The sequence below is a fragment of the Choristoneura fumiferana genome, chromosome 3, assembly GCF_025370935.1.
Source record: "Choristoneura fumiferana chromosome 3, NRCan_CFum_1, whole genome shotgun sequence".
Lineage (NCBI taxonomy): Eukaryota > Metazoa > Arthropoda > Insecta > Lepidoptera > Tortricidae > Choristoneura > Choristoneura fumiferana.
Window position 1 is genome coordinate 4,941,254 of NC_133474.1, and position 15,403 is coordinate 4,956,656.

Below are 15,403 nucleotides of genomic sequence, written 5' to 3' on the forward strand. Positions count from 1 at the left end.
ACCTACATGCGGACGAAGCCGCGGATAAAGGGCCAGTCAATTTATATACTAAGGCTGCTGTATACAGAGAAAACCACGCATCAAAGAAAAGTCCTTTAACATACATTGAGTCAAGTTTTCCCTCATGAACATTTATTTTAATGATTAATTAAATCCCACAGTGAAAACCTTCATCGGGGAGCGTGGCTTAATTATGACTTGAGCGTATTTGTAATGAAACGGCTTCTAGTTGCATTTATTGGACTTTCAATGGATTTCCAATAGATTTATGCTCCATTTTCACCAACTACCTGCTAATTTAATGCTGGGATTACTGGCTATTAAATGGCTCTTGAAATAAAACAATAAATGACCTAGTTATTTGCCGGTTTTAAAACCACTTCCGTGTTCTTTTCGTCATCTTTTGGTACCTGAAACAAAACATAGTTTTTGTAAGTTAAATAAAACTTATAGGGAATCATAAAATATGCATTTAAAGAAATACGTAATAAAAATACGCAGTTAATTGGTGGTATCATTATCAACATGGTTTGACCTATGGTTTCACAAGTAGAGTCCTGTGTTCGATCCCGGAGCTCGCACCTCTTGAGTTTTTCAAAAATTTTTGTGCGAAATTATATTTGAATTTACCATTAGCATTACAGTGATAAAAGAAACGTGAGAAAACCTGTAAAAAACCTGCGAAGAAATTCAATTGTGTATGTGAAGTTAATTTACACTGGTCCCACGTGGGACCTACGGCTCAAGCTCTCTCGTTCTGAAAGGAAGCCGTGATTTGCAGTGAGACGTAAGTATATAGACCGAGATGTACAACAACATAAGCACCTTACTCAGCTCAACAGTAATCATCATCATTATCTTAGCCTATATACGTCCCACTGCTGCGCACAGGCCTCCTCTCAGAATAAAAGGGGTTGGGCCATAGTTCCCTCCCACGCGGGCCCATTGTGGATCAGTGCAGTTCAACAGTGAAACTACCAAAATCTAGTTTAAAACTCCGCTAGACAGCCAAATTAGCGTTCGATTCGCGATTGAAACACATCAAATGAAGAACTACAGATACAGCAATTTCATTCCAACCCTATAATAGCAATTGGAACGAGGAAAGTTCCAGAATGAAGCCTATAGCTGAAAAATAATCGTGAACCGCTCGTAAAGTCAAAGTTTTGCTGTAAGTAGGAAGGTTTAAGCGGATGTACCCCATATTCATATTTATTATGCACGTACTCGCTGCGTCTATTGAATGTTATAGTTAGCTTATTTATGTGTTGTTATGGTATCTATCTACCTATCTATCTGTTTAGATTTGTTGTGTATGTGTATTGTATGTGTTAGTTTTATGTATTCTTGATACAGCTCTAATCTACTGTAAATTGCACCACCTGCTAAAATGTATTCCTTATTTCTGTCCATTGTAAAGGTTGCCTGGAAGAGATCGCTCTGAAGCGATAAGGCCGCCTATTGCTTACCTTAGAAAATCTCTATATATATACTTGTGTTCTCTGTACTGTTTACTGTATTGGTGTGCAATAAAGAGTTATTGTATTGTATTGTATTGTACTCGTATATCCATATTTATACGCAGTAACAGGTGACAAGGAAATTATTCTAGGTTGCCGATGGACAGTAGGAAGTGAATAAAAATCCCATCAAAACATAGATGTGAAATGAGACCCAAGTTCAATATTATGATATATGCCTTGATTGTTGACTTTAACGACAAAAGAACGGGTGCCAAGTGCCAAGTTCAATGGTCAGTCCTGAAATTTATTTATAACAATTTAAAATATTTTATAAACGTTATTTTATTTTTTACAATGTAAAATATCATTTATTCTTATAACTTAGGATAATATATTGAAGCCTAAGGTCTGACTTAGCTAGTTCTTATATACTACTACTCGAGTACTGCCTTTTCGCAACGTAACGTTTGGCAACCTGTTTCATTTCGCAAACTCTAAAACTGTAGATATTTCAGGATTTATTTCATTTAGGTTAGGTTAGGTTAGTTTTATAAAAATCCTGAAATATTTACAGTTTCAGAAATATTAAACAGTTGGGAAATGAAAAGTTGCGAAATGAAACAGGTTGCCAAACGTTATTCGCCGAAACATTAGTAAAACCACTACTACTATGTCATAGCCACCTAAAGCATTTCCATGGCAGTTTCCCTCCAAGGCCTATAATTTTCATCCACTCTGTGTAGGTACATACTTGTATACATAGTTCAATGCCTAATTTTATTTGAAATTAAATAAAGCTCTACTTTGTAAAATCAAAAACCGATGACTACATCCATCCTACCACATTTGCCGTGTGCACCGCATGCCGTGACCACGGCTTATAAACCGACCCGCGGCGCCGCGACTACATAAATAAAGGTGCAAAGTATGAGCTCAACTCATAATTTAAAAAGAAAATCGGCCAAGTGCGAGTCGAACTCGCGCGCGAGGGGCTCCGTACCATTATCTCTATACAACATTAGGCATTAGCAAAAAAACGGCAAAAAAAAACAAGGTTTTTGTATGGGAGCCCCTTAAATATTTATTTTAAAGTGATTATACAGCTAAAGATCTGTGAATATTTCAAGCGTCTATCTGTTGCAGTTATTAATATCCAACAAAACGGCGAAACAATTATCCCTCTTAAATATTTATTTTATTCTGTTTTTAGTATTTGTTGTTATAGCGGCCACAGTAATACGAGTATATAATCTGTAAAAAATTCAAGTGTCTAACTATTACGACTCAACAGATAGAGCCCTGTGACAGACAGACGGACAGACAGATAGCGGAGTCTCAGTAATAGGGTTCCGTTGGCGCCCTTTGGGTACGGAACCCTAAAAAACAACGTATAAAATGAAACAGGTACGTTTAGATACTGTTTGGAGAGTTGCAGTTTCAAAGTATGAAGACAAGGTGATAAATTATGAGGACGCACAATACAAGTATAAGTGATTTGATCAAATCTCTCAACAGGTTCAGTGAAATGATGTAAATGTCTAGTAAAATGATAAAACGAGTTGACTTTGCGAGTTCGTTTCGTCAATTCACTGTGTGTCTTTTTTATATAAGAGGGGAAACGAGCATGCGGTTCATCTGATGGGAAGCAATCACCACCGCCCATGGACACCTGTCAACACGAAGGGTGTCACAGGTGCATTGCAGGTGTTTCAGAGATTTGATCAAATGACTGTTTTTTCCGGGCAAACGATAAAATGGATTTGCAATTATAACATTCTGCGTGGTTTGATAATATTTCTTACAGATTTCTTTAAATCTCTGTTTTGGCCATTTCCTTGCGACATATACAAGTCGTTATTAAGTCTCGGTGTGCTATTAATTATTACAGAATTAAGTACCTAAATCTAAAACTTCTTTAACTGACAACCCTACATATTTTTTCTGACTACGTATTATATAGCATAAGTTTAACAAATGCTTATAACTAAGGGATTAAAACAACACAAACGAAGAATTTCTCTATGCGATTGCAAAACATCTATAGAACAGCTACAAAAACGGCTTATTTATGACGTTTAATACACTGCCGTGCCGCATAGCAGTTGAAAGTTTGCACGTTTTCACGACGCTTGACACTGCCATATTTTATATTCTTTTATGAACACCATTGCGCAACACTACGATAATATTAACTTCTTCATTCACGAAGGTTTGATGACATTAGCCTATGATTTAACAAAATTACAGGCGCAAGAATGTGTAGGAACTTTGCCACAAAAAAAAAACCGAGCGAACTGCCTCGAAATATGTGGCATGATTATTCCTAATTCCTAATGTCGATCAAACATTGAATGAAAACAATGAGGGCTATCGTTTTTTGTCTCACTAGATGGCGCACTGTTGCGTGAGGCTTTTAAGTATGGCTTTCAAAGTTTGTTATTACGGGCGTGAAAACAAAGTTTAGATTAAAATCATATTTAATACACCTTAAAACCGTACCATAAAAATACCGAGCATGCCACAGTATTGCATCTCCCCGTTTTGTTCGGAAAAAAGGGAGGACAAAGGTTTCCGAAAGACAAAACTGTCTCAAAACACAGACATTAATTGCCCCGGAACGCATATTTGCCATAATTAATTACAGATATTGCAAAATATTCACAAAATTATTCTAATTATAAATAAACCCGCGTAGCTCACCCAAAAACTATGAGATTTGACATCTCGGAGACCTCACGCTACACTAGCGCCTCTAGTGGCGAATTCATACGCGATAGCCCTCATTCCTGCAATCAATTTGTGTGAATTTAAATCCTACTTAATATTGTAAATGTGAAAGTTTGTGAGTGAGTGAGTGAGTGAGTATGTTTGTTACTCCTTCACGCTGAAAGGACTGGATGGATTTGGATAAAATTTGGTAAGTAGATAGCTGGACATCTGGAATAAAACATAGGCTACTTTTATCTCGATATTCCCACGGTATAGGAAAAAATCTCGAAATAACAACCGCTGGGCTTAGAGTCGTGAAATTTGACATGATTGTTTTTTATTTAACGTCAATGAAAAACCACGATTTAATTTTCGGGAATTCCCACGTGAACTTTTAAACATCCCGAAATTTCAATTCAGCTGCTGGATCTAGTGATTTACGTGTGCGAACCCGCGGGTAAACACTAGTGTTTCATATATTTATTTATTTTTATTCGACTGGATGGCAAACGAGCAAGTGGGTCTCCTGATGGTAAGAGATCACCACCGCCCATAAACATCTGCAACACCAGGGTGTTGCAGACGCGTTGCCAACCTAGAGGCCTAAGATGGGATACCTCACGTGCCAGTAATTTTACCGGCTGTCTTACTCTCCACGCCGAAACACAAAAGAGCAAGCACTGCTGCTTCACGAATTCGATATTCGTGAATAGTAACAATTAGAATTGCATACAAAGATAATCAAATCTTAACAATCTGTACTCGCACAAAGAATCTTGTAGAGAATTTTACTGGTCACATTCTTAGACATGATACATACGTGCTGCTGCGAAAATTCAGTCTGCATGCAAAAGCAAAATGTAAATGTATTTTACTAAAAAATGGTAAACATTTAAGAACGTAAAATAGATCTGGCTAAATTCGATGCAAAGTAAATAATTCTAAGAAACAAATAAGGTACAGTCAACGTCATAAATAAGTGATCACTTTTGTACCTTGTCACTTTAACGTCTTGTTTGAAAAGCCATGATCACTTATTTATGACGTTGACTGTACGTACAACATTTACCTAAAAGAAATCATCTACGAAAGTATGAAAAGTTTTTTTTTTAATACAAATTCATAGTTACCTACTTACATACGTAGTTACAAATTAGTATTACAAAATTAGTACCAAGTTACAGTTTACTTATTTGTTATTTTTATTTTACTTTTAGTAATCATTTAATTTAAATCCTAATGTACTTTATTTATGTCATTTTATTGTTTTGAAGTGTTTTACAATTAATAGGTCGTTAAAATAGATACTTATGCAGTTATTTTATTTGATGTTTGAAATTATAAACGACATCATAACATAACTAACGCATACTCGTATATAGGTTTGTTTCTGTCATCTTCATTGACATCTATGTATTAGTTTACAGCGCGGTTTGGTGAACGTTTCACAATAGTTTGTTGATGTCCGTGACAGGGGTTGGTGTCAAAGTAGGTAATATTGATGATTGATGCGCCGCGCTTTTTGTTGCAAACAACTAGTCTAGTGCCGTAGACTACCTAAATGTCGATGGTCTTCTTGTTACTAGCAAATTGACAAGATTTCATATTTGTAAGACTATAATTTGATTCGTTCTCTGTATTCTGTTTGGAAAGAGAAAGACGCTGATATTTTTAAAATTTCGCTACGATTTTTTTTATTTTTTTTAAGATGTGCTTATTCAAAAAGGTCATAATTCCAAAACTACCACACAATAGATCCATTACTTGTCCCATTTAAAAAAAAGATCACGTAAATCTGACGTAGACGTTGTCAAAATTATGACAGCTCCTTTTTCTGGTGAAATAGGCAAAGGAAACATATCTATCTATTCAGTGGTGCTGTTGGCAAATCCATACTTCCATACTAATATTATAAATGCGAAAGTAACTCTGTCTGTCTGTCTGTCTGTCTGTCTGTCTGTCTGTCTGTTACGCTTTCACGCAAAAACCGCTGAACCGATTTGGATGAAATTTGGTACAGAGATAGAATAGACCATGGGAAAGAACATAGGCTATCTTTTATCGCGAAAAAAAGGCTTTAAGGGGTTGAAATAGGGGGTGAAAGTTTATATGGTGGAAGTTCGTCGCTGTTGGAAATAAAACCATGAAACTTGGCATTTAGGCACTTAATCCATACTATAATATTATAAATGCGAAAGTAACTCTGTCTGTCTGTCTGTCTGTCTGTCTGTCTGTCTGTCTGTCTGTCTGTCTGTCTGTTACGCTTTCACGCAAAAACCGCTGAACCGATTTGGATGAAATTTGGTACAGAGATAGAATAGACCATGGGAAAGAACATAGGCTATCTTTTATCGCGAAAAAAAGGCTTTAAGGGGTTGAAATAGGGGGTGAAAGTTTATATGGTGGAAGTTCGTCGCTGATGGAAATAAAACCATGAAACTTGGCATTTAGGCACTTAATAAGAAATAAGTCGGTATGTGTTTTAGCTTTTTTGAAAATTCGACCTGTGAGGGGATGAAATAGGGGATAAAAGCTCATATGGAAGGTCGTCATTATCGAAGATAAATCGATGTTTCTTTATGAAACTTGGTATTTGGGCACGTGATAAGAGATAAATAATTGTTCGAGCGTTTTTTTTAAACTCTTCTTCTTCTTAAAACCGGTTAAAATCGACTCGAACTCGCGCGTCAAGGGTTCCGTGCATAGGTATTTATGAATATCAAGTGTTAGCAGAGCCAAGCTCATAAGAAAAATGTACGCAATGTGGGGTCATTTTACATGGGTTATTAACATAGACAGTCAGACATGAAAAATTATGATTTTCAGATTTTTCTTACTTATTTTGCTATAAAGGGAATAAAATTTGCTATAAGAGCTTCCTTTAAACAAAATTTAAAGTTTCTAGGACAGCCGAAAGTACCCTATAACTTTTTTTGAGTTTAGGGTTTTAATTTCAACTCGATAAATACTCCGCACATTTACGGGATAAAGGGTCTTGACAGACAGACGGACGGACGGACAGCAAAGTCATCCTATAAGAGTTCATTTTTTTTCCTTTTGAGGTACGGAACCCTAAAAAACATTTGTTCCGGCTCTTTTCAAATTTCGACATTTTTCATACCTACTTGAAAATATGGGGATGAAAGTTCGTAAGGAATTCCAAACAAATTTACTATAAGTATGTGTAGCAATGCTTAGTAAGAATGCCGTCTTAATTATAATCCTACCCTCCTAACTTACAATACAGGACGTAAGATGTCAAGAGCTCACTATGAAGAATTAGTCCTTTTGTGTTGGCAGGGTAGAATACTTATGTTTTACCAAAGAATGGAAGAACAAAAAAAATTTGTTTACATAGATATAAAGCAATGTATTAAAATAGGTTATTTTCAGTAAACCGTAGAAGTTTCTATGTGCTATTATTGGAAGAATAGGTACCCTAAATAAATTAAATATTTTCCAAAGTTACTATTCCACGCGGACGAAGTCGCGGGCAAAAGCTAGTTCAGATATATTTTTTCAATTATTTGTATTTTTTTAAATATGGAGAAATAAAATCTAATAAATATTTTCCCATGTTCAGAAAGCATAAAACTTTTTCGATTCCTGTAGTAATTTACAGGTGTTAAAAAAAAACAACTAAGTATAGACGCAACGCTGAAATAAATGAATTATTAAATGTATTAGGTACCTACATTAATTAAAATAAGTAAAGAAACGTAAAAATATACGAGTTCAAAGAAAGGTGCACATCTGTGAAGGTAATTAAATGACTTGTGTCAAAATCTCTATCCGCACTGAGACCGTGTGGGAACCGCAGCCCAAGCATTCTCCTTCTGTGACGAGGCCTATGTCCAGCAGTTGGACGTGACGAATCTGGAGATAAAAACGTGCAACAATGATAAATTGGCAGCATTAAAGCCCAAAGGCAGCTCGTACCGGATTATATTTGCAACGTGCGCATGAGAGCTCATGGAATCGAATTAAATACCGCGTGTAGCCCGGCATGACACTAATGCCGCTAGGGAATGCTAACTGCGTTATTATAAACTTATTTGGTTCGCTATGTCCGTTTTGTAGGTTTTAAAGCGACATGTAACGTATTTTCAAGCACATTTCCCGCACTAAAATGTCTGATGTCAGTCGGATGTTAAAATTTGCGGGCACTTTATTAGGCAGCTTCGTGTTTCCTGGATATTTGATTCCTTTCACGGTTAGAACTGCTTTTGCACGGCTTAGAACTGTTTAGATTTATGTTCGCAAACAATCGCGAAGGGTAAAAGATAACCGCAAAGAAGTCCCGCAATACCTCTATAATATAATAATATCCTTACACAGTATAAACTAAACATTCTCAAAATAATACGACGTACGTAAGCTGCAGTATTGCTTTAGAAATATCCACACAAAAATCCATGAAAGAATCAGACAAAAAATATGGAATCGCTCACTCAAGTACTGGCAACGATATACAATCGTCCATGTAGACGTTCAACAAATCGCGTAAATATACCGCGACAAACTTATGTAATTCAGTAGGAAAAACTGGAACTAAGCTCAGGTTAATACTAGCTACATAATATAAAATGCTACAGCAGCGCCACTTTTGCAGACTGGGATAAGTTTGTAGCAGTATAATACCGACAAATCGCAATACCGCCTCCGTTCAATTGGGTCGGTTATTCAAATAGGGCAACCCAATTTCGGGATGTATATGTCTTGAGACTTTAGTGGTTCAGAATCAGTACGTTAAACCTACGCGTTGAAAAGCGTAGTCAGTACTTTTTATTTTATTGTTATCTTCTCAAGACACTTTTCACATCTAATAAGTACACTGTTCTTTTGTATTTTGATGGTACAAACAAATTAATATTGGTTTTTTGGAATCTTTTTGTATTTTTTATTTCAATTCCAAATTTTTACTTTTACGGTCATCCCGTAAAACCTAAATTGAAAATACAAACTGAAATATAGATACACACCAGAAAAATAAGACCATCACTGGGAATCGAACCCAGGTCCTCGGTATTCCGTACCGCGTGCTATACCGCTACACCACTGATGGTCAACGGTACAGACACGAATTTCCCCTATGCACATATCTCAGCTTATTTGTTTCTTATTTTAGCCACTTAAGCAGTGACGCTAGCGACACCTATACCGTAGCCCTCATCGAGAAACTTTTTTCGGCACTCCATTGGAACTAACCGCTCACCCGGTACAAACAAATGTTATTTTTATTTATTATTTATACAGTGGCTGTTAGGCTAGTAGTTATTTATTATATATACATTATTTTGCCATTAATATTCTATTTACTCTATATTATAAGATGTAAACTTCATCGTTCCTATTATCAATGAAATATAAATTTTAAAACTTTAAAATAGCTCGGTTAAAATATCCGTCTCGTAAATCTTATATATTTTTAACCGAGTCAAAGCCATCACTTAAATGATTCAAGCCTGGGAGACAATGTATCAATTTATTTATGACCAGTCAACTGTTAACAACTGTGGACTGCAAACAAGATCAAACAAGAATGAACCTAAAGACATCGGAATATACATCAACGGTAGTGTAAAGATCGATAGTAGTAGGGAACACTAAAAACTGTCAAGGCAGAAGGATGTAAGAAATTTGAACACAATCCAAGAAAGAAAAAGCAGATGAAATTCAAAGTAAAGATAATTTCTGATGTAAACAATATGGTGACAAGACACGTGTCTCCCTTAAAAACGACAAATTAAGGCGCTGTATTTCACATTCATCATTAAAGAGGATATGGGTGACAAATAATAAATATTGCTCTATTTAAAATTGTAAATATGTTAATATTTCAAGAAGGCGGTTACACTAAACATATTTTTACAATTTGAAAAATCAAACAATCAAAAAAAAATCTTCTTTTGAAAAGTCGAGAAATTATTTGTATAAAGGAAATTTATTTACTCACCATGACTCAACCTATATGGACACCGGCGGATTTGATAGTCGGAAATGCTTTCGGCATTAAAATGCTTATGGATGTACGCAATACTAAGCCGAAGTCTGGTGGGCTGAAAATAAATGTCTGGAGTCAGTCCTGTAATCCACTAGTCCATGACAGTCAAACACCTCTTGAAAACCATCACATGTTCTGTTCCCGAAATCAAATTTGAAATTCTATTTCTTGTGTTTTAAATAAGTCAGTCGTTTTAAAGAAGTGAAATATATTTTCTTACCAATTTATATTTTACACGTCAAAAATTGAATGGTACCAATCAAGATTTCAAACCTTGGATCCAGAAGTTTTAGGTAAAACTGACCCAGGAGTTTTAATAGGTAATGAATTGCTGAAATTAATTAATTATCTACCTCGTAATTATTGCTAATAGTTTACATTAACTTATCACTTGGCTGGTTGCTAATTCGGGCTAAGTATTATATAAATGATGACTGGTTCAGGTTAAAATCTGACAAGTCTGCAAATTAAATGGTGAAATGGCATACGACAGAACAGCTATTGACAGCAATAGTACTCCTGTGTTTGAAGATGTTGCCGTTCTGGAAATAGAAACACGTGTTATGATAGTTGAAGAGACAACTGCCCCAGAAAACGAAAATACGAGTACAACACAAAGCTGATTATTGTGAATGTGTAAGGGATTGAAACACAAAGATTGAAAATTGAAGAATAATATTAGATTGTAGTCGGTCGATTTTGATCGCTGGTTTGATTTAAAAAAGGATAGAAAGAGCAAAAGTTTGATTTAGATGGTTTTGCTATTTATGTAAGTTAACTCGATTACGTGTACTCTCTTTTCAGTATTTCGTTAGTTATTATTTTACATTAAAAATTATATAACAAAAAATTGAACTGACAACAAAAAACCATGAAAATAATTTTCTACCAGTCTGAAGTCGGTGCCTCAGATTTATATCATCTGAGATTTATATCAAATACTGAGGTTTACTGTCCCTTGGAGCTGTGAAAAAATCAAACTTCTAAGCCAACACAATCAAAAGATGCAGTCGTTTATGCTCGAAATTTCCGCAAATTTTCGAAACTCGCAAGGGAATCAAAACCTACAGGGTACTTCCCGTGAACTCAGAATCTTGAAATTTGGTATGAAGGTAGGTATTATAACACAACCAACTAGAAAAGTCTGAATTGTTTTTTTATGTATGTCTGTAAATATCAATGACCAATATAATCGGACCCCACATTGCATACATTTTGCTTAAGAGTAGGGCTCTGCATACATTGAATATATTAAATCATTCGGAAGCGAGAAATATCTTCAAGACACGATTGCCGTTTACTTACATACCTATAAATGTGTACGGAACCACAGAATATATAATAGTACTAACGTACAGAATGGCCACGCTCCGCCCCGCACCGGTTCGAGTTACCCCACCCCTCAAGCGCAGATTGCAGGAAAACCGCAGGAAAGCAGTCGGGTGCGCGACGCGATGTATGTCGGCCGCACGGCACTAAGTTCGGGAGCAATCATTTTGCGAAATCATAACGGTACCCTACCTACTTCCTTTTTCTAAATAAATAGTGATTTCTGAAATTAACGCGATTAATACATGAATTAACTACCTACCGAATGATTCTTTTAAGTTTGTAGACGTATATCTATTGTAATTGAAAATAATAAGCAGGTTTAAATAAATCGAGGATATTCTGGCTGAACCGGATAAGTGTACAATATTTATTTTTATACGGTTTTGCTAGATAAATAAAGCAGAAAACATTGAGTATGCTTATGTGTGTAACTTTAAAAAAAATTGCACTTAATCTGTTTCGCCAGAATATCCTCGAAATAGGTATATAAGATTAAAGATTACATTTATTTGCACATATCTAAGCCATACCTACATATGAGTACCTTTAAATGTCATTGGTAGCACATAGTACTATATACGGTTTTGCAATAGTCAGCCCTGTGCAGCTTACGCACACATTGACGCGTGTACAGACGTCGCCGTGCCTATGTAGATTCAAGAACGCGTATTTTGTCGCCCTGTGACGGAACCCTCGGTGCGTGAGTCCGACTCGCACTTGCCCGGTTTTTTGTAATCGGTTAACTTTTTTGTTACTTATAAAAAAAAATGTTTGCACGCTTTTTTGTGTAAAGATCTGAGATTCAATAGTTTAATGTCAACTGCTCGTTACCTTTTACGCAAAATTGCTTTTTCCAATGCAGAGACGTTCATTATTGAGGAGTCCTGGTGCTTCATCATCCATTCCATTTCACCATATGCATACGATGCGCTTAAATTGCTTAGCAACTGTGTTAAAGTTATTGAAATTCGACCCGTGAAGTACTTGTTATTGAGTAGTCGCTCCGTTGGTCAAATGTGGTCTTCATCATCAGTTCCACTTTATCAAATGATAATTTTCAAGCAGTGAATGCACGAGTTACTACTAAATATATCGAAATTACCATAGGTATCCCTACAATTTTTGAAGAGTGCCCTAGATTTCCTTAGGATCCAATCATCAGATCCTGATATGGTGCTTATGAGATCTAATTGAAAGCATTCTTAGACGAACTAAAAAAATTTTTTTCAAATCGGTTCATAAATGACGGAGTTCTGAGGTAACAAACATTAAAAAAATACAACCGAATTGGTAACCTCCTTTTTTTTAAGTCGGCTAAAAAAGTTAAGCGCTGAGCGAACTATAATCTTTCACCAAAATTTCAAGACAAATACTATGCCGCAATAATGGGACTGTACAAAACGTTGCTTTCATTTAAAACTCACAATCCGAGATTAGGTGTCTTAATCTGCAAATCTGATTAAGAGAGGATAAAGTACCTAAGTGATTTTGGCGCTGTTGTGAAGAGATTTACATACAAAACCGCTGAAGTGTCGCAAAATCGCGTACCTACCTACCTCTACAAGGTTTCTGCTGATTCGATGCTTAAAACGCTCAATGTTTTTTCTGCTAAAAGCCGAGAACTTTTATTGCAAGATTTGAGTAATTGTTATTACACTATATAAGTCGTAAAACAGCCGTAAACTTTAAAATAAATGTTTGTCATTAATGCTACCTAAAAACAGTAAAGGTCTCATATCGGGAACCTCTCAGTCCTGGATTACATGAGTGACGCAGATGTTATCCTGGCGAAACACCCTGGCGAAATGTATCCTCTTTTAGTTTTATTTTTATATATTTTTTTTCTCTTTCAATTTTTTTTTAATTTTACTTTTGGCCGTTTTATTGTTATAATAATAATTATTTTTTTCATGTTAATATACTAAATCTAACTAAGTCCGCACCTGGCAGTACTGTAGGAGTATACTGAGAGGGTTTCGGCTGAAAAACAGCGTGTTTGGCGTCGCTCCTCGTGGCCTATTGTCACAATTATTAACTTTTATTTGTATGAAATCTTATTTAATATGTTTTTGTGCAATAAATGTTTTTTCTTCTTTCCTTCTTTCTTTCTTACCTTTATAGAAACCACAATGTCGGAAACTCTCATGGGAATTTTATAAATTCCCGGAATTCTAACTTATGTGTAAGATTTAATGGTTCGCGCAAGCGAAATCGCGAGTTAAAGCTACTGGTAAAATAAAAATTATTTCACAGTGTTGAGCTAAGGCCTCGTCTACACAGGCTAGCGTACATTACCAGCATATTATATTACATGTCGTACAGTGTGTTCCGGCGGAACATCCATTACCGACCTGACTGGCGAGACAGACCGTGGTGTTAATGTTAGATCCGTACAATTTGACGCGCCATAAAAACAACAACGCTCAGAACGCTTGGAACGCTCAGAAACAATGATATTTATTCTCATTATCGCTTTTATTCATTGCTGTTTTAGAAATAAACTCTGTGTTGTGTGTATGAATACTAATAGGTAAACAAATTAATAGTTTAAAAAACACTAGAAAAACACGCTTTTATTAAATGCACCTAAAAACAAAAAATAAATTAGGATCGTTCAAGTTGTCTCTATTTCTGGGCTGAAGTGTAACTATGTGCTTTCAATTATAATATTTTGATTGTAAAGCGTGGGGCGCTGGAACAGGAAAGACTTTCTTGTAACAAATACTAATACTCACTTCCTGGCGGAAGCTGCCCCACGCTTTACAATCAAATATTATAATTAAAAGCACTTCAGCCCAGAAATAGAGACAACTTGAACGATCCATAATTATTTTTTTGTTTTACGTGCATTTATAAAAGCGTGTTTTTCTAGTGTTTTTTAAACTATTAATTTATTTTATACTTTTTGGTCTTTGATAACGAAATATTTACACTATTCAATATATAATAGGTTTGTTATAACCTTGAAATCTGATCGTGTTCAAAGTCCATTACGTAGCCTTTCTCACAAGTGCAAACACGACTATGATACGATTTTCCATCATGAAGTTCCAGTTCATATCTTCCGGCTCCATCATCAGATCAGTTCGACAGTACCATATTATTGTATTGTCTTCAGAACTACATACAGCTGCCAATTTTCATTACGCTACGACCCTTGGAAGATGGTTAAATTAGTTACCTTAGATTCCATTACATAGTTACATACAGCGTCGACCTAATGACAGCGTGTTAATTACTTTTACTACACTTAATTCACGACAGTAACAAAGAAGTTTATATTTATTAGGCTTAAATAAAATAAAACGTAATTAAAGTGAGTGTCTGTCTGTGCATATTACATAAAATCTTTTAGTATATTTTTTCCTTTTTATAAATTATTTATAATAGTATAAACAAGCGGAACTAAACTATGTAGATACCTACTTTCAAAAAAGTTTCAGGAGTATGGAAGGACATGATGGCTACTAAACAACGTATTAACAAGCTTATAGATGTCACGGGGAGAGGAGAGACGAGTAATTGCTGATATCTCATTCAGTCAGTCATTCAGTTTCTTCTTTTACTAAAGATATTCAGCGAACTGGAAAGGGACCACGAATTACCCCGAACGCCACTAAATTAACATTTGAACAATTCAAATTGAAACAACCATCTTAATTAAATCCAACGCTGAAACGGTCCCAGCATCAGTTTGACAGAATTTAGAGGACTGGCATCGAAAATTCCAATTCCCTACTGCATCGTACACGTAGCTAATTCGGACGGGCGTGTACCAGGAACATGCATCGATAGATCTTGTGGCTAATACATCATACTGTAACGTTCCCCAGAGATCTTCTCTGCAGATGCTCGGGTACATCGGAGCGGAACCGATACGTGTAAAACCTCCTTT

The 15,403-nt window shown here is 35.6% G+C and overlaps 1 protein-coding gene across 1 annotated transcript in view; it reads right to left on the reverse strand.

Annotated features, from left to right (window-relative positions):
- Nucleotides 1–337: 337 nt before the first annotated feature.
- LOC141426408 (uncharacterized) overlaps nucleotides 338–15,403 on the reverse strand; it is an 84,741-nt gene continuing 69,675 nt past the window's right edge. Inside the window, exon 2 of the mRNA XM_074085294.1 lies at nucleotides 338–410. Within this exon, the coding sequence (XP_073941395.1) occupies nucleotides 354–410 (57 nt within the window). The 3' untranslated portion in view covers nucleotides 338–353. The remainder of the gene's footprint in view (nucleotides 411–15,403) is intronic.